Below are 23,519 nucleotides of genomic sequence, written 5' to 3'. Positions count from 1 at the left end.
CTGCAACCGTACGTCCAATGTCTGATGTCTCCCATGGGTCCTCTAGTCACAGGGGATTGGGTAGAAAAACTGCGTGCAACTTTTTTAGAGCTTTTTATATAGTTAGATGGCAGAGCCCGGCCTGCTTTCTTGACGCTTGGTCAGGTGCAGTTGTCCTCTGTCAAGATTGGCCCACGCTAGGCACAGTCTGGGCATTGGGGATCTTCCCTTCAGGATGCTGGCCATGTATTGGGGAAGGACAGGGAGTATGAAATGTACCTGGTCTGTGACTGGTCAGATACTACAGCTTTGTGGCACTAGCTCTAGGGAATACTTGTAGCTGGTGTGGAATTGCATTGAGAGTTGTGGGTTCTATTTCTGCACATTTCCTACCTGGTTCACTTATTCTTTTTTTTTTTTTTTATTGTGTTTATTGGAATAAAGAAAAGGAACAAAAATACATATGATTTGTGTCATAAGTACAATACAACAATACCAATGAAATCGTTGCCAGTCCATCACAGTAGTATACAAGGTTGCAAATGGTAATAGAAAATTAGTAACCAGAACGTACAATGAACATACATGTGGTACATTATAGGACTATCACATCTAAATACAATCTCAGTGTGCCTAAAATGGTGCAGAGCCATTTGCAAGAGTTTCCGTATTGTACCAAGTTGTTAGTCGTCTTACTTTACGAACACTTTCTTTAGTAGAAGGCGGTAATGTTAATACATAAGGGAGCCATATGGAGAAAATATGAACACTCTATCCAATCCCTTTGGAATAAGAACACTAATAAGGGCAACATTAAGGAGATAGATAAATTTTCTTTTTGTATCCATTGGGATAGTATGGTTTTCTTTGCAACTGCTGCTATACGGGCCAGTAATAATTTGGTGCCTTTGGACATAGGTGTAATTTGGGGTTCTATATATTTCCAAAAGGCTCATGCCATTGTTCTTGTAAAAGGTATATTCAGGCTAGTATTGATGTAATCCTGAACTATTTTCCAAGGTTCACTTATTCTTATTGTTTTCTCTTCATCTGAAGTCTTTCCTTCCTGTAATGTAGGAAAACAGCTAAAGTCTAAATGCCCACCCCCATACACTGTGCGCTTTGGGCCTGATTTCACCCTGATTCTGAGAAATCGGCTCAATTAGCACATGTATGTAACATCCGATCTGATGTGCAGTCCCGTGTGCATCGGATTGGAGCCAGAGATCATACGTGCTGCGCATAAGATCTCCGGGTCGGACTCCCGGTGACGGCGAAAAGGAGATTGCATGCGAAACATCACATGCGGGAGGGTCTCAAGCGGCTGAAGGGGGATTGGATGTGACTTCTCCGAGGGGAGTAGTCGCATAGTGTATGGGGGCCTTTAAGCTGGTGGGTTTCACCTGTGACTATTTCTTCCTTAGAACTGGCTAGTCCCCTTTTCTTCTTTCGTTCACTAGGGAGCACAAGGAACACTAGGAATAGGCACAATTGTGTATGGGGACTTTATTAAGCGTACCCCTCGATTACTTTATATTTATTTTACTATCACGTTTAATTTTGATGAGCAGTCTGTACAGGCATCTTATAGGATGCTCTCAGACACTCCAAGGCCCAGCGGCGGCGGCACAAGTGACTGGGTTGGTGACTTCTGCCGTAGGATTCCAGTAGGGCATTGCACACCATGGCATTATCGCGGCTATTTCAACACTGGCGGTGCTGGTGTGTTTTGGCTCAGCTTGCTGCTCATTACACTGGGCCACTGGGTGGTTTGCTGAAAAGTCTGAACTTCTAACGATCAACGTAGTTAAAATGGCAATTATTTTTTATTATCATTATCTTCACAAGGGGAAAATAGATGTGTAACTATACCAACCCCTGAATGGAGTTAACAATTACGTTTAAATTCAATCTTGAGAACTGCATAATGATTTGTGTCAGCTGTGCTGCTTGATGAGGTCATGATATTATTAATAATAAACAGTCCTTATTGTGTTGCTTGGCCTGTATTTTTTCTTTTATCATGTAAATCCAGCCCTTTTGCTCTGCTGAATAAACACAATTTACTGTCTTTCCGAATAGCTGTCGCCGCACGATACCCTGATCCTAAGCCAGCCTGTGTCCTCACCACTTCCTCTAAGGCAAGTACACATTATTCTACATGAAGTGGGGGCCTTACACCGCACAGGGAGTCTTGCTGAGCTCTCACAGGCTTACAGGTGCACTAATGTGATTCCAGCCGCCTCTGGATTAGCGTTGCATAACACCACACCACTACACTAATATAACCTGATGGGTGCTGTCATGTGACAGTCATGTTTTCTAAGCCTCTGGGCACAGCTGGTGTTTGGTTACTCTAGCAACCTCTACCAGCGCAGCACTACGACGTTCTCCTGACTACATTTCTCAAAGGCTTCAGCAGCCACCACTAACTAGCCCAGGATTGTAAGCTAAAGTTCATTTGTGAGCCAGGGACAAATTGAAAGAAGGTTATTTATGGTTTGCACCGACTGCATCTTTCGCTGTAGCATAATAATTGCATCATTTACATGTAATTATTGGAAAAATTAATTGAATAATTATATTCTTTTTTTTTTTCTTTTTGTTCTGTTTGCTTGCTGTCCCTGGCAAGTTCCCACGACCTTCACAAGCAAACTACAAACAGCAGTGTATCTCCTACTTAATTAATCAGTAAGCTGCTTTGACCTCTACTGGTTTGTTCGCTAGTCCCAATACATCTGTAATTCCTACTAAATCATTTATTTATCACCATAATGACACACGATTCTTCCTAAAATGAATGGATTATTTCATAATAGTTTCTAATTTGTATGTTGCTCTGCATTCTAAACATGTGCTTTAGATGCAATGTGCAGTACAAGTACACGACTAATGTATTACAGGTCTAGATTTAGGACCTTAGTCTGGTCCACACGCAATGCTGTGAATTTCGCAGCGTTGTGTGTGGACCAAATGCTGCCCACAGTGCCGGCTTCACCCTCGCATGCCGTGATCCCCGCACGGCTGCGACTGGGTGATTTGCATAATCATCCATTTGCAGCCGGGGAGAAATGATGGTACTTGTGTATTATCACGGCACCCACGATGTTCATCGTATCGCATGCAATATAGCAGCATGCGATGCAATGCAATTTTTAATTGTACAAGCACCCTGATGGGTGCTTACAATGTTAAATGCACCCCCATTGTCAACGCCACCCCCACTATCAACGCCAACCCGAAGCGTGGCGAGCGCAGCGGTGCGCGTCCTCCGACCTTTTCATACCCCCACTATCCACATCGGCGTGGAGTTGATTTTAGATAGTGTGGCGAGTGCAGCAAGCCCGAAGCGTGGCGAGCGGATGCCGAATACATGTAAAGTAATCCACGCTTCGGGCTCGGTGGCTCGCTGCTCTCGCCACACTATCTAAAATCAACTCCACGCCGACGTGGATAGTGGGGGTATGAAAAGGTTGGAGGAAGCGTACGGCTACCCCTCGCGGGCTTGCTGCGCTCGCCACGCTTCGGGTTGGCGTTGATAGTGGGGGTGGCGTTGACAATGGGGGGTGTATTTAACATTGCAAACACCCATCAGGGTGCTTTTACAATTAAAAATTGCATCGCATCACATGCCATTTGCTGGTATGCGATGCTATGCAATATTTAATTGTACATTCCGGGTCATTTAATGCTAATATCACATCGCACACCACTAAATAAGGTCTGCGATGCGATGGGCTCCGTGATAATACACAAGTACTGAAATTATTCGATGGTCGGTGACCATCAAATGATTTTTCCAGCGCTTGCAGATCAGAGACCCCTCTATGGTGTCTCATCTGTGAGCACCCTGTGCGGAATGCAGGCAGGCAGCTGACATACTCTGATGCACCCGTGTCACTGGGTGACTACCATGGAAACGCCCAGCGTTTCGCGGGCAGACCGGCAATTGGTGGGCGGTGTCTAGGGGACTCGCAAGGCTGCGAATCAACCAGAGTAACCCTTTTAGTCTGTCCATGAACACACACACAAGCCTGTCCCTGCCATATAGACAGAATGCTTGCAAATGATACCATGTGTTACTGATATGTCAATATTTGAGTGTGGACACCAGAATGTTGAAAGAATATCAACACAGTCATTATATCAACCTGTAAAGTGTCAGTAGTCAGAATGTCCACATACCATGTTAGAATGTTTAAGGCTAACGTTAAATAGTAAACTAAAATGTCCTGTCGAAATTCTGGATGAATACAGTCATTGGTCATCGGTAAGAATGACATTTGCTGCACTAATGGATACACTTTTTTGTTTTTAACTATAGAACAGGCAATGGATCAAACATTTGGGCATACTGTATGTAATGTTGTAGACCCTTGTTGTTCGACTTCAATACGTTTGTACAATGTGTTGTATTGAATAGTGATTGTCTTACATAACCCTTTTGTCTCAAACAGCGGAGGGAAATTTTCCACGCTGCTGCAGAATTTGGGACCTGAGAATGCTGTGACTCTGCTGGTTTTTGCCGTCACTGAACATAAGATCCTCATCCATTCTCTTCGCCCCTCTGTTCTCACCAGCGTAACTGAAGCTTTGGTCTCTGTAAGTAACACTACTTGTACTTTGTTTTACCCCTTGATTGTGTAACCGCTTCCCTCATCAACATGGAGAACAGCATTCAAACTGGGACCCTGGTTAGAAGTCCTGTGTGGCAGTATCCGCTACCTTATAACTTCAGCTGGGACTACCAGAGGAACCAAAACTGGCCAAGCCCTGTAGGAGCTTAGGGGCCTGATTTTAGAGTTGATTGCAAAAGCCAAATCTTTCTAAAATGTACAAAACTATGTGCACTGCAGATGTAACGTGTAGAGAGAGTTAGATTTGGGTGGGGTGTGTTAAAACTGAAATCTAAATTGCAGAGTAAGAATAATGCAGCCAGTATTTACCCTGCACAGAAATAAATTAACCCGCTTAAATCTTATTAAGCTTAAAGGCCCATACATACTGGGCGACTTTGAGCTGAAAGCGTCTCACACAGTTGGGTCCTATTCTAAAAGTTGCTTCTATGTTCCTATCTCTGGCTGGGTGCTGCATACAGTTCTGTAGTGGAAATCTGGTTTCTATGCTGTGCAGTATGAAATGGAAACCTAATACTGGCTTTCCCTTCTGTTGTTTCTCCTGTACGTCTGCTTTTCATATAACTAATGTCTGCATTTCAGCATCCTTGTTCTAGTATCTTATGCCAGTAAAACCGAAGTGTCCTTTCACTGGGCAGCTCTGGGACCCCCGAGTGATTCTCATACTGCCTGCATTTGAAGCAGATTGAGGTGCTTTATAGACTCATTTTCATCACATTAACAGGCTGCTCTCAGGCTCTCATTTCTGGAGCTAATCCAAACACAGCTTTTTGTAGCCAGCCTGTAAAGTTTCAGTGAATAAAGCATATGTTATGGAAGCTTATCTCTGCTTTGCCATTCTACTTCTCATGCAGGAACATATTGCAGTGAGCCCATGGAAATTGCAGCCAGATTCACTAAGCCAGAGTAAAGCCATTGCTTAAAGCCTGTAACTGTGACAAATGTTAATGTACCTGGAAGCACCGAACCTTCATTTAAAATGTATGGCTTCACTACATGCTTGTATATGACTGTTTTGGTTTTGTTCTTGGGGGCCTGCTTTAGGCAAAATGTTGTCTTTACCCCGTTATCGATGTTGTGGGTTCATCTATTTGTATCCAAAAGGACGTGGTTCATTCAGCTTGTGCTAGAAACAAACATTTAATTGCTGGGTTTTTAAAAAATTTTTATTATTTATTTATTTTTTTGTAACTTTTTTTTTTTGATAATAGTAATGCTGCTTTCACACTGCAAAACCTGCTTAGACCCGGTATATAAAACCTTTCTTAAAACTGGTCAAAGCAGGTTATGCCCCTTTTAGACCACACATATTACCCGGTATTAAACCTGGCCTAAGCAGGTTTTGCGCTGTGAAAGCACATCGCATGTTGAGCACTGCCACTGAGGTCTTGCTCTGTGCATATCTAATGAGTGGGACCCGCTCTGTGCAGTGAATATTTAATGAGCGGGTCCCTGCCCCCTGCATATGGAATGTGCGGGTCCAGTTCATTCCATATTCACTTTGCTTGTGCTCACTGCTGGAAGGGTCCTAAATACTGGTTTTTTTTGCAGTCTGAACGGGTCTGAAACAGTATTTTCACGTTTTTGTTTTTTTTAAACTGTAAATTCACTCTGGACCTCTCAGACCGCACATATTACCGTTTTGAAATGGTCGAAAACTGGCAAAATACTGGGTAATAAGGGCGGTCTGAAAGGGGCATTAGATGCCTTTTGATGTTTTGCCAAGCAGTATCGGTCTGTTGGACCATGTGACATCAGGCAATAGAGGGTTGGGTTGGTTGCTATACACATAAAGTATATTTGTTTTATCTTTTTGCTGTAATTTTGACACAACTAAAACTGACCATAACCAAACTATTTTCTCCCTTTTTATCATTTTCCCCAAAGATGATTTTCCCATTTCATTGGCCGTGCCCGTATATTCCGCTGTGCCCTTTGGCCTTGGCGGACGTGCTGAGTGCCCCATGTCCTTTTATTGTGGGAATTGATTCTCGCTATTTTGATCTGTACGAGCCCCCTCCGGATGTGAGTTGTGTTGACCTAGATACCAACACCATCTCTCAGTAAGTATTCCTTGATTGAAACTTGTTCTTTCCAATACAACAAAGGAGATTGTCATGTTGGTCAAAATGTATTAACCCTCAGGATGGAGCGGACTAAAATGATCCTTTAGAAAGTGATGCTTGATGCAGAGTACGCACTTGAGGAATTTATTTAGTAATGCAAATTATTGCTGAGATGTTAATGGGTTTCAGACTATGGGATGTCCTATTATAGTACACTGTCAGGATTTGTATGGACTCCTGTATAAACTGGGCTCATCACTTCAGTGTTCTGTTGGGAAAATTGTGTATTCTAATTTTTGCTGGGCTGTCTACTGTACATATTACAAGAGTCATCCAGCATCATTGTATTTTATATGTATATATAGGGTCTAGCTTATACCATAAACTGTAGATCATGATCCTTAAATACATAGTATTTTTATAATATTCTATATGATGTTCTGTTAGCATATTGATGTTTGTGTATGTATATTCTAAAATCCATAAAGGGAATAAATTGATGTATATGTCTCGACTTTAGGTCTATAGAAGGAGGAGAATAGTGAAAATAAACAATTATTGGTCTTTGTCCCTTTGCACACTTCTGTAAAAAGTAGAGGAATTAGTGTAGCACTAGTTAAAACCCCTCACAAAACTGCACATCCTGTGTGAATTCTAATTCTTCTGATGTAATCATTACATAGCACAGTGAATGTAATAGCCCGCGCAATGCAGGCATTACAGAGTTGTGGTCGATCTGCCTGGTGTTTTAATCCAGAGCTGGCTAAACCGGTCCCTGAGATCTACCAATGGTCACGTTCTCCAAATCACCTAGCTGTTGCACAGTTGTAGTCATTACTAACTGTCACATTCATTCCTACTATAGATCCACAGGGTGCCTGACAAATAAGAACTGTTGGTATGTTCTGAAGCATGGGGAGTGAAGCTGTACAGTAATAGGGGCTCCACATGCTCAGGTGTCAACATTAATGCCAAATAAACATGAAAATTGAATGCTGATCTTTTCCACTGTCAACCTAGACTTTGTCAACCTAATATACAACACCTGCTTTAATATTGTAATCATTTAAAAGTCAAAACAGCAGAAAGGTCATCAGTTTTGAAGGTATCCGGTTGGCTCTGTATTGAAGTTCCAACTGTGAGACTTTAATGTCTGGATCTTCTCCAGAATCTGACATTGTAGCGAGGCAGCAGATTCTCACTGATCAGTTTAGGTAATGGATGGCCAATACCTGCTGTACCTGAATAAGACCACCATCACTGGCTTGTTCTTTAACACCTTAGGTTGGTAGCCAGTTCTAAAACAGAGCTGAAACTGCATAACAAATCAGGCACTGTCGTCCCTCACAGATTTAAGGTTCCCATAGACTGTCTGTTCATCGGATCCGTTCGGCACTTATATAGTACACATCGCATCGCACTGCATGCCTAGTGCATACATTGTGCATGCAATGCGATGCAATGAACAGCTAGTACAAAAAGTATGTGCAGCACATACTTTTTGTACCGTACGATGAGATGCGTGGAGCACGCATCTCATAGTACAGAACGGACAGTCTATGGGCACCTTTACAATTTGCAAGGGCATGTTATTGAATCCCATGGATAACCTGCTGTCATCCTATTACGTGGTGTGGAAGACTAACCTCAAGAATTCCATCTTCAACTTAGCCACCAACAGTCTGAACTTTTAGTGTCTCACCCCCCTGCTGTTGCTCTCACTCCAGTTTCTGTTGTGGAGTTGAACCATTGGGCCCAGAATAGAAGCAGACAGATTCTGTCTATACTTTGGACTTTATTTTGGTTGACTCGCAAATCTGGGAACTTTGCAGCCTTGCGAGTCCCCCAGACGCCACTTGCAAGGGCTCCCCACCCCCCTGCACGCCCCGATTCCCCGCAGGTCTGCGAATTAATGATTTGCATAATCAATTCGCAGCTGACGTCAGCACCCGTGTCAACAGGCCATTATTATGGGAACACCCAGCAGTTTCAAGGGTAATGCCCGTAAAATGCTGCGCAGATGCCAAACTGATTAAATCAGAATAACCCCTATATTCCAGCTCAGCAATGTGAAATAACCCACCTCTGAGCATTTGTGGGCACAATTAACTCCTCCCCTTCCTCATGGTTTATTGTTGTATGGCTCTGTAATCCCTACTCCCTCGTGCCCACAGGAATCCACCACACAGGAAGAAAAAACCTCTAGGCCACCTCAAGTAATTGTTCAGAGAGCTCCTAAGAGTCAAACCAGCCATTGCCTGAACTGCAGCAGGAGTCTGGTGCATCCATGGTATTGTTGTGGAGACAGATTCCATTATCCTATTTAGAAAGATGAGACCCTGACAGTGCCATCTCCCGTCTTGTCAGACACAATGACCAATCCAATAATTTGTTGATTAAACAGTAAAGGTGTGTACACACGGGAGCAATATTGTGTGAAATCGCTGGGAATATGGTTGCTGAGCGACCATATTGCCAGTGATTTCGAGCGCAGGTGGCGATAAATCGCCAGCTGCGCGCTCCCGTGTGCACTGCCTAATGGTCGCTGGTCGCAGGAGCATGCTCCTGCGACCAGCGGCTTTCCCCGCGATCGCTGTGCCGGGAGGTCAGCGCCGGGGAGATCAGCATTGATCTCCCCAGCCCCGTGCGGCTGCTCCCTCCCTCCTCCGTTCAAAGTGACAGCAGCAGCGTAGGCTGCTGCTGCGCTCCCCCTACGCCCCGTAGCAGTGTCTCCTTTTCATCGCTGATGAAAAGGAGACACTGAGCAATATGGTTGCTGGGGATATATTGCTAGCAATATATCCCCAGCAATCATATTTCCCCTTGTGTACACAGCTTTAGGCCTGAAGGCCATTACCAGCCATTTCAGGTAGAAAAGAAGGCTCACACAAAGGTATATAGGACTGAGGGATCCCACTTAGCCCCTGTGGCAGTGAAGATCGCTTTAAGGGCTTCACATAGAACAAGCCAAAAACCCAGGCAGTTTCTACAAGATACGAGGAATGCTCTGAGTGTGGCTGTTGGACCTCTGCCTCATATGGTGCATTAGAGAACCCGCCAGCAGTGGGGTAGAATATAGAATGTTGATAGAATATATTACCTGTGTCCCCTTTCAGGTGAAGTGCACCTGGAAGGGGAAACAAGCTTAAAATGGTGTACACATTGGCTCGACTGGGAGATTTTAACTAAGCGATTTGGCTTGTTCAAAATCAAGATGTAGCCGCCGGACTTGCCTGCAGTGTCTTTTTGGCTGGGTGATATAGACGGTGCAGGGCCGTGCATCGCTATCACATGCAGTGTGTGTACATGGGGTGATTCTGGCTTACCAACAATGTGATTTTGACTATCTAGTCCAGTGGTCAAACTCATGGCCCGCCAGCTATTGTGGAACTACATGTCTCAGCATGCATTGCCACAGATTTTATATAATGGATTGCTAAAACTGTGGCAAGGCATGCTGGGACGTGTAATCCACAACAGCTGGAGGTCCATGAGTTTGACACCACTGATCTAGTCGAAATTGCCTGGGCAAATTGCCCCGTGTGTACACAGCTTAAGCTTCCAGAGCATTGATGTAGGGTAAGGACTGTGAAACCGACAAAGTCCTGAGAAACCTGCATGGTAGCAACTGCTGACTGCTGCTCTATCAGACTTTTGGCAGTCTTGCCTCAATTAGGGAAACTGTGGGCAGTATTCAATGAGAAAAATTTGCCCTGTTTTATGGCGAATTTGTGCTTTTTTCGCCTTGGACGGAGCATTTTGCTCTCCAAAAGCGAGCAACCCTATTAATGTGACATATTCGCCGTCTTTCTAAGTGATTTTCGCCGTCTCTCTCCGTGTAGCAATTCTCCATCTTTTCATGGAGAGCTGGAATGTGAACTTTTAAACTAAAAGGTTTTTTTTTTTAATTTTGGTGTAAAAAAATCAGGATTTTTTTTCTGTGAAGGGGCATGTTATTTTTATTCATGTGCTTATAGCACATGAATATATATTTAATTAAAAAAACACAGAGCAGCCAGCAGGGGGCAGGAGCTCTCGAGCCGCTCATTAGATATTCATATATTCACTTCATCCGATCATTACATATGCACGATCGGGTGCAGTGAATACTGGGTCCCCCCCCTTTACCTACTCCACCTGTACCTTATTCTAGAGCCATACCTTATAGCCTTAAACACACATATTTCATTGGCTAAAGTGTCCTTAGCCTGAAAAATGCAATAATTACCTTGTTGGTAAATATCTGTTTTCCATATAACAATATATTTAGGTGATATAGATTTTCTACTTGCATTCACATACCTCCCAACTTGTGTCCGGATGAAATAGGGACACTCGCGCGGCGAAGCCGCGCGAGCGTCCGAAAAGGGGCGGGGCGTATGCAAATGAGGGCACGGCTTATGCTAATTAGCTGCGACCTCATTTTCATACGAGAATAGACGCTGTGCGTATGCGCACAGCGTCTATTCTACTAGATTGGGGGGTCTCCCAACTGCCACCCCCCGCAGCGGGACAATGCCTGCCGCGGGTGGGACGTCGGGACAGGACCCGAAAATCGGGACTGTCCCGACGGAATCGTGACAGTTGGGAGGTATGCATTCATATATACATATAAGGAAAACACTTCTGTTAGCAAAGTGTCACTCTGCAATCACCTCCTCCCTGCTTGGGAAATAACTTCCCTGTATGTGGCTGATGTTGCAGATCGGAGTGCAAGAGGAATGTCAGCTGGAAGATCCTGCCTAAGAAAGCCTGCAAGAACCTCCTCAACACTCTCAGCAATTTATATCAGCAATTGGCAGAGTGTAAGTACATTATGTAAGATGGAACAACACTGTGACCATATATAAACTTTTTCGGCATGTTCATTTATTCTTTTCATTTACTGTTTAAAATACAAACATACTATGGGTTTATTGGATAGCAACTACTTATAGATAATAGATAATTATTTAGTCTTGTTGCATTCAACTAATTCTGCTATGATTTAGGTTAGTCTCTAGTTTCATTATTAAAGCAAACCTCTAATTTGTTTTGTAGACTACGGTAAACTGTTAATTTAGTTTTTTTGGATGATAGCCGTAAATGTAACGGTTAATCTTCTTCTGTTACATGCCTGTAGTGTGCCACAGTCTCATTGCCCTGCCAAGTTGCCATTCTCTATACAGGGATAGTTGCCTCATGCGCCATCACTGTTAATAGCTTAAAGAGTATCACCAGTCTGCAATAGACTTCATAGTATCCGCTTGATCTGGTATCACTCTAGGGTAAATGTGTGAAGCTCAGGGAAGTGGTATCTATCCCCATAAAGGTTGGGGTAGATTATTAAGATCGGTGAAGTGATAAAGTGTCTGGTTTTTATCACCGGCCAATCAGCTCCTACCTGTTATTTTTCAAACCAAGCCTGTAACTTCACAGTTAGGGGTTGATTGGCCGGTGATAAAAACCAGACACTTTATCACTTCACCGAGCTTAATAAATCTACCCCATTATGTGCAAGGTGATAATGCTCCAGCCAATCAGCTCCTAACTATCAATTTACATATTGATCCTGATTGGCTGGTGCATTATCATCGTTCTTTATGGGGATGGATACCACTTCTCACAAGCTTTATACATTTACCCCTCAAAACTCCAGGTTGTCACTATGCTGTGTTATAGAGAGATTACAGAAAGCCATTGGTAAATGTAAAATCTCTGTATTTTAACGTTCATATCGTATCCTACCGTTGTAACCAATGTATGTAAACACTTATTTTCTTTGTTACTCTATTCAATAATTCAGATTTACTGTATAAATATACATTTGAGTGCTAGTAGAATATGCTGCGCTATATAAGATACTATAGTAGTGTCACTCAGATCCATTGCCTGAGTTTGTAGGAGCCACTTTAGTATATAGAGCGGGTGCACTGAACACTGGCAATAAGGCTCTGTTTTATTCCTCTTAGTACAGCAACGACCTAGAGATGACGCCCTGCTAGAACTGGCTATGAATGACTGTGACTTCAATTCAGGAAAGAAAATGCACCAGCTGGACATGGAGATTCAAGAAGCTTTCTTATGTTTTATGGCATCAATTTTGAAAGGGTACAGAACCTATCTTCTTCCAATCACACAGGCCCCATCCGAGACGGCCACAGATGCCAGCTCTCTGTTTGAACTACAGGGTAAAAATGACATGTCTTATATTCATACGCAGTCATGTCTATGTTTTGTGTGATCACATACAATGACACGTTATGAACTTGTGGAGAAAATGTGGCCTTATGAATGATAAAAACTGGAATCCATTTGAATTGCATCAGAAACATTAATGGGTCTCTATTCCCGTTTAAGGTTTTTTGAAAAGCCGCGACCGTTCACACCACAAGTTCTACAATATGATGACCAAAACCCAGATGTTCATCCGCTTCATTGAAGAATGCTCCTTTGTTAGTGATAAGGATGCCAGCTTGGCCTTCTTTGATGATTGTGTGGAGAAGGTATGTGCAGGAATTCTGATGCCATTTGTTTCTATGTAGGTAATGTCAAAGTTCACCTGTCACCTTGAAGAAGCCATAGTGCTGGCTCCCCCTTTGCATGCAGCATGTACTGTGGTGCAGATGTGGTGTCACCAAAGAGCTTTCGCTTTTCCCGATAAGTCACAAAACCCCCTAGCAGCAGGGTAGTTTGCCTACAATGTAGTGTAGAAGCGTGTTCATAGCACTTGTTAGCAGGCAGCCTGTTCTTATTTATATGCCGACTATCTGCAACACAGGCCCTGCTTCTGACACTTTGTCCCTCTGCTCTCATTAACAAGCTATTCTCAGAAAGGAATTGTGCAGAAAAGAGTATTAAGGTAAGTGGATCACGGTCTGTTCATTTGTGTGAGTAGTGGACCTTTCATATGTTTTTAGGCTGGTCAGCCATTGTGTGCAGCAGTGGGAGAGGATGAATGGTCTTGCTATATCATTTATTGTATTCATTTCTGCTTACATGTTATCTGTATCAAATTCTAATAATTTAATCAGAGCTTGTAGCACACTAAAGTAAATTTTTTGGAACACACACACCCCCCACCCCCCATTCACTGCTTTCTATGTGAAAAAAAAAATCACAAATTTGACGCCTTATACCTCAAAAATTTGACTACTTTTCAAAGAACCCTATTACACATCTACATAAAACACCCTATTCAATGACACCTGAACCATAAAGGTGGTGTTCTGACACGAAAATTGGTCAGCTGATTAAAGATATAGTTGCAGTATAAAATCTGAGAAATGTTCTGTCAGATTTAACATTTCAACAGAAAAAGGTTAATCCGCACAGTCCAATCATGTATTTCAAACGTTGCAATAGTCAGGTATTCCCTATGAAGAATATTACCATAAATTCAGGCTTAATGTGTATAGGGAGGTGCTGCCCAGGAATTGATACAATCGTATAACAACTAATAAAAGTTATATTTTAGCACAATCTTCTTGGGACAATAAAAATACATAAAAACTGCTGAACAAGCCAATATAAGTCAGCTTTGAGTGCCATCAGGGTATGCAGACCTGAATGTGATCATAATTTAGAAACAAGGGAAGATGTCAAACCAACCAGATAGTAGATGAAAAACTTAAAGGGGGTCAGCCAGTTACCATGTTTCTACGATATAGCATTTCATCGGCTGCAGACCCATTTTCCCACAAAAATGGGTCTGCTTTCTGGGGTTGGGTTTTACCTTCCTGAAGCAGGTGCAAAAAAATCCCTGATAAACTACAGCAAGTTCCAGCTTATCGGGGTATATTAGATATCCCACGGCAAAGCAATTACCTACAATCAGTGATCACAGGTAATAGGTTTACCACCTTTTATTTGGTAGCAGTTGGTCAAGAAGTAAGAAGATGTTAAAGTATCATGGACAACCTGTGGCTCTCCAGCTGTTGTGAAGTCCCAGCATGCCTTGTCACAGTTTTGCTATTAGGGAATTCTAAAACTGTGGCAATGCATGCTGAGAGCCACAGGTTGCCTGTGCCTGGTCTAGCTACAGACAGGGTTGGGATCAGTAGCTTTTGGACTCATAGATTATACATGACTTTGCTGACACCTGCTATAATAATATTGGGCAAGCCTCCTTTGCATTGACTGAAGTTATGGTTTAGAGTTTAATAAAAGGTATAGTAGACAAAAGATGGTTATGGGAAGGACACTCTTCTCCCAATTTTCTTGCATCTGCTTTGCTATATCCATCTGAATGATTGGGAATGGAAGGAAGGGTGCAGGCAGATGACACACCTTGTATAAATAAGAAAATATTTGGTCAAACTAAACGCTGCAGTCTAACAAAGTGTTTCCCATCCAGGAACCAACGTATACCCATGACTTTGGGCTGTTTAGTGTCTATCTCCACATGTAGGAGACCTGCAGACTAAGGGATTTACTAAGACGGGAGTTCTATTGAAGATGGCAACCAATCAGAATCTACTTTTTTTTTATTTAACACCTTCTAGAAGGTATTAGGATGTTGCTATGGGCAACCAATCAGATTCTATCTTCAATTTAACTCCCATCTTCATAAATAAACCCCTAAGAGAGCATTCTGGGTCATAAGTGTAAAGACTGTCAACAAGGTATCCCATCTGTGATCTGAAGCTTAGCAGATATAAAGGATTATCCAGTACAATAGTCATTTTAAACAAGCATGTAATCCTACAGCTGATTGGCTCATTGGAACTAACGAAATTTCAAGTTGTGGGATCGTCTTTTCAAATCCTAACCATTACTTAATTTGGGTCATGTCACAACATTACAGCAGATAAGGCAGGATAAAGAGGAATAAGCCAAAATACCTCCAAGCTGATTAAATAATCATCTCTATAATAGAGGAATGCTTTGGTTGTAGTTCAGTCACTTTGTGGTAAATTTAAAATGGGCGCACACTGACTGGTACACACCATAATTTCCTTATTTGTTTTATGTCAGTATCTAATAATTATTACAGCAGTTTCATGAAATAAAATTGCTTTGACAACAAGTAAGTACGGCTTTGTTTTAATATTTATATTGTGTTGGTTTAGGGGTGTAGAGTACATTTAACATGTATTCATTTATTTTTTAATTGCAATCATTTACCATGCTAGTGAATGCTACAGTGGTAAATGTTAATTTTCAATTTAATATTTTAATACCACGATCATTAAAACATTGACCAGCTTTGTCGTTACATCCTCTGAGAAGTGTTGTAGATCCAGGTGTTTGAGCAATTGTCAGAGGCTGGGATCAGCACAGGACACTTGTGAGGTGAAGAGTGGGAGGAGGGTAGGCGTGAACCAAATGAAGGCAAGGTTGTGGAGACTGCAGTGAAGGAATATTGAGAAGGTTATTCCTTGGGGAACAGGAAACCCATTCCTGTTGGAAGTACGAAACCAAAGTTTAGGTGGTATTGGTGGTCACAGCAGTTGGTGCTAAAGACTTGAGAAGGCAATTATGTGCTGAAGATGGCTTTCAGGGTTAGACATCTGAGCCAGGATGAGAGATTGGAAGTATATTTGTTCTTCATTGTCCAGAAAATGCAAGTATGAGTGATTGTATGGCAATATGTGGGACGTTACGTTAAAAAGTAGATTTTCTCTAATGGCACTGAAAAGTTCTTAAAGTTGACCCATTTTTGTTGAAGTTCGGTTCACATTGTGGTTTGCTGACCAGTGTACAATGCAGAGCTTATATGTGGTGACCAGAGGCTTTATTTTGACTGTGGAATTCTTGCTTGCGGTTGGGATACTGCAGAAGAAGCTCTAGTAGTAAGTGCACAAAGTGCCCTATTGGATAGGAGATGAGATAAAGCTCATCCCAGTGGGCGGCAGAGAGCCCATCCTTTGCTTATGCTCCCATATATTATATGCCCAGCATAGTGTTCACTGCCAGTGCAGGGTACTGATCAGGGAGGGATGGCGTGTTTTCATTTGCAAGCACAAAATTGTACAAGTAACACTACGGCAGCTAGCAATACATGTACGTACGTATATATATATATATATAGATAGATAGATAGATATAGATAGGGGGCGTGGCCTAGCCAAGCAGGACGCAGGACGCACAGCTAGGGAGCTCCTGCTAAAAACAGATTAAAAGTGCCTTTTTCCAGGCTCAGCCACACCAGGACAATCACAGCGACTGCCCAGACTCCCCTAAGAGACCCTCCGAACGCAGATTGACGGCGCTGCGGAGCCGGGGGTGGGAGAAATCTCGCCCTGCGGGTTGCGGCCCTCATCTACCCTGAAGCCGCGGCCTCAATTTACTACCTGCACCCGGCCGCGGAGCTCCACACCCGCATCGCGGCGAGAATCGGGTCCTGGAGGCGGCAGAATTAAAGGATCCCCTCACAGGAGGTAAGCGGTGGATGTCCCTGCACCCCCTGAAGCCTCTGACCTGCATTGGTGGCCCAGAAGACGGGAGCTAGGAGGAGAGCTCCGTGTGTCCTTCTCCAGCTCCAGTGGCGGCGGCCATCTTGGATCCGGCGCTCCCTGCATACCCAGCTCTAGCTGCCTGTACTCACAGCTCCCCACGCAGCCTCACCTCACCCCTGCCCCACACTCATACTGTACCAGCTGTGCTTACCCCCTCCATCACCCCCACAAGCTTTACTAAGAAAAAGTAAGCAAACAAAAAAATAAAATTAAAAAAATAAAATTAAAATAGGGGGCGTGGCTTGGTGGCCATCGGGAGCAGAACGGTCCCTGCAGAGCTCTCCCTATTGTCAGCCACTTTCCACCACTATAGACCCCCTGCAGCCAAAAAATCTACCTAGGGTGTGATACTGGTCTTCACATCCCCCACCTATAATAAACTGCACCCCTAACAAGAGGCAAGTCTGGAGATATAGTACTGCCATTTCCCACCGGCTCAGTGAGATTTCCGACACTGGAGCCCCCTCTTGTGGAACACTCTGCAGTTTGCGCCCTATATCACCCCAGCTTACATACCAGATATGCTGATGTAAAATTCCTGGAGCAAGCAAAAGCTCGTTACACACCCAGTGTATTCTCCATCACTCTGGCCGCCTGGCAACTCATTGTGGGCTGGAATACAGCTATAAACACTGCTATAAACACTGACACTACCCCGACCGAGCCTGATCCCCAGAACGCCCGGGGCAGCGGGAACACAGAACCCGATGATGGCTCTCACTGCGTGCTGATGCTGACCTAGCCACCTTATGGGGGGAAAGTGCCAGTGGTAGCCTCGCCAACAGAACACACGCCACCTCATCAGTGCTCCCTTACTACCCTTCTATACTGTTATATGATAATTATTCCATGGTGAAAGGCAGGAAAGGCTCTCAAATGGAAGGGCGAAAATCTCAGAAGGGAGTTACTACACATAACATGGACACACCCACGCCCTCTCTTATGCGGCAGTTTCTGTTACCCCAGGGACCAGCCCCCACAGAGGATACCATGATCCCTTCCACTCCTAGCCTAACACAGCTTGTGGACTCTACACCCCAGGGCTCACGATCCCTGGACTCGACGCCCTCATTGGAGTCGGGAAGTATAACACAAGTCCTGCAGGTCCTGAGCACCATGCCAACAAAACGAGATTTTGATCAGCTGGAACAAAGGATCCGTGAAACTGTCCGTTCTGAAATTGCCTCGATTCAGTCTGAGGTCTCCCAGATTGGCACTCGACTATCTTCTTTAGAGGAATTTACCTCGGACTCTGCAGCCGCTCATAACACTCTCCGAGCAGCAGTCCTCCGACAGGCAGTGGACTTCCAACAACTTCAGGAGCGTCTCGACGACGTGGACAACAGGGGGCGCCGTAACAATTTACGGATCAGGGGGATCCCCGAGGACATTCCACCACAAGGTCTTATAGAGTACCTCACCAGGGCTTTCAATGACCTCCTCGGACAAGACCCTGGTACTCCAATTGAATTCGACAGAGCCCATCGTGCATTGAAACCCAGAGGGGCCCCTGCTGAGCGACCAAGAGATGTGATTTGCCGTATGCATTATTTCACCCAGAAAGAGGATATCCTCCGTAAGACTCGCCAGAGGGAATCCATTGATCGTGGTGACCACTATATCCAGATTTACCAAGACCTGTCTTGGTCAACTCTTCAAAAGCGCAGGGCACTCCGACCATTGACTGCCGAACTCCGCAAGCTGGGATTAAAATATAGATGGGGCTTCCCTTTTAGTCTACAAGTCAACCACAATGGCAAACAACATACCTTTAAAGACTTGGAAGACTTAGCGTCTTTCTCCTTGGCTCTGAACATCCCTCCAGTTACCCTCCCGGACTGGCAGGAACCCCTACTACGCTCCATTCCACCAGAACTTTCACATCCTAATAATGACTGGCAGATGGTGCAGCGAAATCCTAAGCCACCGCTGGAGCAGCGGCTGACCAGAGCCTCTACTCTAAACTGATGGACTGATATTTGGTCCTTCACCCAAAAAGATATACTTATTCAGCTAAAAATGTTTGAGCTATAAATACCCACTTTAGAGATGGACCTTCTTTCATCCGTTGGTGAGTTGTTGTGTACTACGAGAAGTATTTCATATATGTTCTTTTCGATCTACAGTTCTAGGTTTTATTAGGTTGTTCGAGGTAGCTGTTGGCACTGACCCCCAGTGTCCCCCTCGCCGCCATGTTTTACTTGGTCTCGGACATGCTTCTCATGACCGGGCTCCCAAGTGGCGGCAGTGTACCGATTGCTAATTTCTTACTGTTACACTTTAGTATGTTTTGTATGCTACTTTCTTTGAATCTGACTTTGCATGTATATTATGAAGTTTTTACTTCATCATCCCCCTCCTCTTCCCCCTGCACCCTCCCTATTGTGACTCCACACCCCAGTGCGGTTGATGCCCTCCTCCAGAGCTCATTCACAGCCTTTTTTAGAACAGATGATGGCGGTTAATACAAGACCTACTACCATTAAATTGGTCTCCTTTAATGTTAAGGGTCTGAATCTACCAGAAAAAAGGTCTAGAGTCCTCAGGGACTTATATGCATTCAAAGCGGACGTTGCATTCCTACAAGAGACCCATTTCAGGTCCGATGCTGCCCCTACCATCACGGACCGTAATTTTCCGAACGCGTTTTACAATAACAATACTAAAAGCAAATCCCTAGGGGTGGCAATTCTTCTTTCGAGACGACTCCCATTCAAGGATGTGACTTCAGTAGCTCTGGAGGAGGGTAGAATCCTTTTGGTTAAGTGCAAACTGTTTGACCAGGCATATACATTTGCTAATCTTTATGTACCAAACCAGACACAGCCTGCCTTCCTCTCCGTAGCTCTAGACCGGATTGCCTCGCTGGTCGAGGGCATCCTGGTAGTGGGGGGAGATCTGAACTGGTCACTTCAACCTGAGATAGATATCTCAAGCTCTTCAGGTAGATCCTCCACCGCATCACACCGTAAGGTCAGAAGGACCCTTCATGACCATCAGTTGGTTGACGCGTGGCGCCTCCAACACCCAGTAGATAGAGACTACACTTTTTATTCCCGACCACATAATATGTACTCCAGACTAGACTACTTTTTGCTCCCACACAGATTTCTGCATATGACTCAAGCCACCGACATAGGTCTGACTACCTGGTCGGACCACGCCCCCGTTTTTCTGACCCTAGAGACATCTTGTGTCAATATTAAACAATGTGCCTGGCGCTTAAATGAACAACTCCTTACTGACCCCAGATGCAAATCTCAATTAGCTACAGCAATTACTGAATACTTCTCTATTAATGAGACACCAGAGATATCTGACATTACGGTATGGGAAGCACACAAATGCGTGATCCGTGGCAAACTTATCCAGTTGGGTACAATGCTGAAACGGGAGAAGCAAGGCAAAAAATTGGCATTGCTCCAGCGGCTGCGAGCTCTGGAGACAACGCACAAGACAACCCCCTCTCCCCAAATCCTATCAGAACTTACCGAAGTGAGGACGTCTCTTAACGCTCTGCTTTTTGAAGACGTTAAGAAAGACTATAAACTATGTAGAAATCGCTTCTACCAGTGGGGCAATAAGCCAGGCAGACTTTTAGCAAGAGCACTGAGGTCTCAGAGAGCCACATTATATATTGATACAGTGAGGGACTCAAAGGGGATGCGACATACTCTTACACGAGACATAGCTGGAGCGTTTCACTCCTACTACACCAAGCTATATAACCTACACAACACCGGGACGCTCCCCTCCTCACATGACCTTGTAGAGCAATACCTCTGCAATGCTGGTCTTCCTCGGTTGTCGGAGGAGGATGGCACCCAACTGGAGTCTCCCTTCTCCCTCCCAGAGCTAGAGGCAGCATTAAAGAGCACCCCGTCCGGGAAAAGCCCGGGCCCTGACGGCTTTACTGCCTCATACTACAAAATGTTTAGTGACACACTCCTACCCAAGATGCTTACAGCCTTTAATGGAGTGACAGCAGAACGGGGATTTACGCCTCAATCCCTAGAAGCCCATATAACTGTCATACCCAAAGAGAATAAAGATCCGACCCAATGCGCAAGCTATCGCCCAATTTCCCTCTTAAACGTGGACATTAAGCTGTACGCAAAAATAATAGCCAACAGACTTAAGTTACTGCTACCTACCCTAATACATTCGGACCAGGTAGGATTCGTACCCGGGAGGGAGGCTCGTGACAACACAACAAAGGTCATTGATCTGATACATCTAGCCTCTTCAAAGAATGTCCCTGTGGTTATGCTGTCCACAGATGCCGAGAAGGCATTCGATAGGGTTAGTTGGATGTTCATGGAAGGGGTATTACGACATATAGGCTTAGGCCCTGTTTGCTTACAACGCATCCTGGCACTTTATAGATTTCCCACGGCCCGGATCAGAATTAATGGGGCTCTCTCAGAACCAGTTCAGATCAGCAATGGAACTCGACAGGGCTGCCCCCTCTCTCCCCTTATATTCATATTGTGTATGGAAGCCCTGGCCTGTTCTATTAGATTAAACCCAAACATCACTGGCCTAAAAGTGAGGGATGCTGACTATAAGCTTGCTCTGTTTGCGGACGATTTATTGGCTGTACTGTCTAACCCTACCATTTCCATACCCAACCTCATGGTGGAATTTCAGAAATTTAGCTTTCTCTCAAACTTTAAGATAAACATGTCTAAATCCGTAGCCTTGAACGTATCCACTCCACTCCACTGCCTGGAGGGCCTCAAACAGTCCTTTCCATTTGCTTGGCAACCTACTAGCCTCAAATACCTTGGCATCACGTTGTTCTCCGATCTATCCCTTCTCTTTGAAAACTTTAAACGCCTACTACTCACAATCCGTACTGAACTTAGAAGCTGGGGGAATAAACGCCTCTCATGGCTAGGTAGAATTAGCGTAATCAAAATGAATGTACTCCCCAGGGTCCTATACCTTCTACAAACATTACCTATCCAGGTCCCAAAAACATGGTTCCGTGACCTACATAATGCGGTCAGATCCTTTGTATGGGGTAATAAGAGACCGCGATTCCAACACGCAATACTCTTTAGAAGGAAACACATGGGTGGACTTCAACTACCAAACTTCTCAGTTTATTATGACGCTATTATATTAGGTAGGGTGTTGGAGTGGTCGCGAGCAACTGACATTAAGCAATGGGTTCACCTGGAAAATGAATCCCTACCCACACCTATTGAACACTACCCTTGGCAACCTAAGGTCCGGGTCATATCACACCCTACAATAGGCCCCACCGTGACCTGTTGGAATAAACTAAGGAAACTGTCCTGCGTATCTTCCCAGCTCTCCCCGCTTACTCCATTGTTCGATAATCCTGAGTTCCCCCCAGGAGTTGCCAGCCACGCATTTGATACATGGAAAAACCACAGGATTAAGAGGGTGGGCCAGCTGATGGAGGGGGGAGGAGTGATGCCTTTCCCTGCTATACAAGACAAATGGGGGTTACCCTCATCCGAGATTTGGAGATATTTGCAATTAAAACATTATGCACAGGGTAAGGAGGTGCGCACGGCTGCCAACAGAGCTCTGACCCCTTTTGAGTATATGTGCCTCTCAACATCTCGCCCGGCGCATTTCCTCTCAAGAGGCTATGGTCTTCTAATTGAGCACAAATATACTGCCCTACCTAAATATGCCTCTGCCTGGGGTAGAGACCTCCCCATTGACTTAACAGAAGAGACCTGGACAAAAATATTCCAGGCTACATTTGCCAGCTCCACCAGCTATTCAGTGATCGAAACTCAGTTTAAAGTGCTCTCACGCTGGTATAGATGCCCACTTACAATAGCAAAGATGATCCCCGGAGTACCGGACACATGTTGGAGATGTAATGAAGAGATAGGCTCCCCTCTACACATATGGTGGGAATGCAAACTACTCCGCCCCTTCTGGGATCAAGTACTGTCCATTGCTAAGTCCATAGTTGGTAACGATATTCCTACTACTCCCTCGTTCTGGCTACTTAATATGTACCCCGGATCAATTCAGACCTATAAAAAATCCTTACTGAAATTTCTTAATAGTGCCGCCAAAGCGGTCATACCAGTACGCTGGCGAACCACCTCCCCCCCCACGATAAAAGAATGGTTTGCTCGTATAGACATGTATATGTCAATGGAGGACCTGAGGGTGCCGCCTGAGCGGACTCAGGAGTTTACAGCTACGTGGTATCCGTGGTTGGAGTTTAAGTCTTCACGATTGTTTTCAGACAACAATTAAATAGCAGGCTTTCAAATTCGCAGAAGCCCCAACCGTACTCCCTCCCTATATTCCTTCCCCCCACTCTCCTCCCACCCCCTCCTCCCTTGTGTTTGTCTTTTGTGTAGTTTAAGTGTTATATATATCAGATGTGAGACCTGTTT

At 44.3% G+C, this 23,519-nt stretch overlaps 1 protein-coding gene across 6 annotated transcripts in view; it reads left to right on the top strand.

Annotated features, from left to right (window-relative positions):
* DENND4A (DENN domain containing 4A) overlaps positions 1-23,519 on the top strand; it is a 98,966-nt gene that overhangs the window by 48,287 nt on the left and 27,160 nt on the right. For 4 of the 6 annotated variants that reach the window (XM_083184335.1, XM_083184334.1, XM_083184336.1 and 1 more), the window contains exons 8-14: positions 2,062-2,120; positions 4,437-4,581; positions 6,504-6,679; positions 11,387-11,487; positions 12,634-12,852; positions 13,022-13,167; positions 13,485-13,523. In XM_083184335.1, the coding sequence (XP_083040461.1) occupies positions 2,062-2,120; positions 4,437-4,581; positions 6,504-6,679; positions 11,387-11,487; positions 12,634-12,852; positions 13,022-13,167; positions 13,485-13,523 (885 nt within the window). The remainder of the gene's footprint in view (positions 1-2,061; positions 2,121-4,436; positions 4,582-6,503; positions 6,680-11,386; positions 11,488-12,633; positions 12,853-13,021; positions 13,168-13,484; positions 13,524-23,519) is intronic. The other 2 variants (XM_083184339.1, XM_083184337.1) reach the window with 1 other exon arrangement.

This window comes from Crinia signifera, chromosome 4 (genome assembly GCF_055691185.1).
Source record: "Crinia signifera chromosome 4, ASM5569118v1, whole genome shotgun sequence".
Taxonomy (NCBI): domain Eukaryota; kingdom Metazoa; phylum Chordata; class Amphibia; order Anura; family Myobatrachidae; genus Crinia; species Crinia signifera.
The sequence above is the reverse complement of the archived record's forward strand: the minus strand, read 5'-3'. Positions and strand labels throughout refer to the sequence as shown.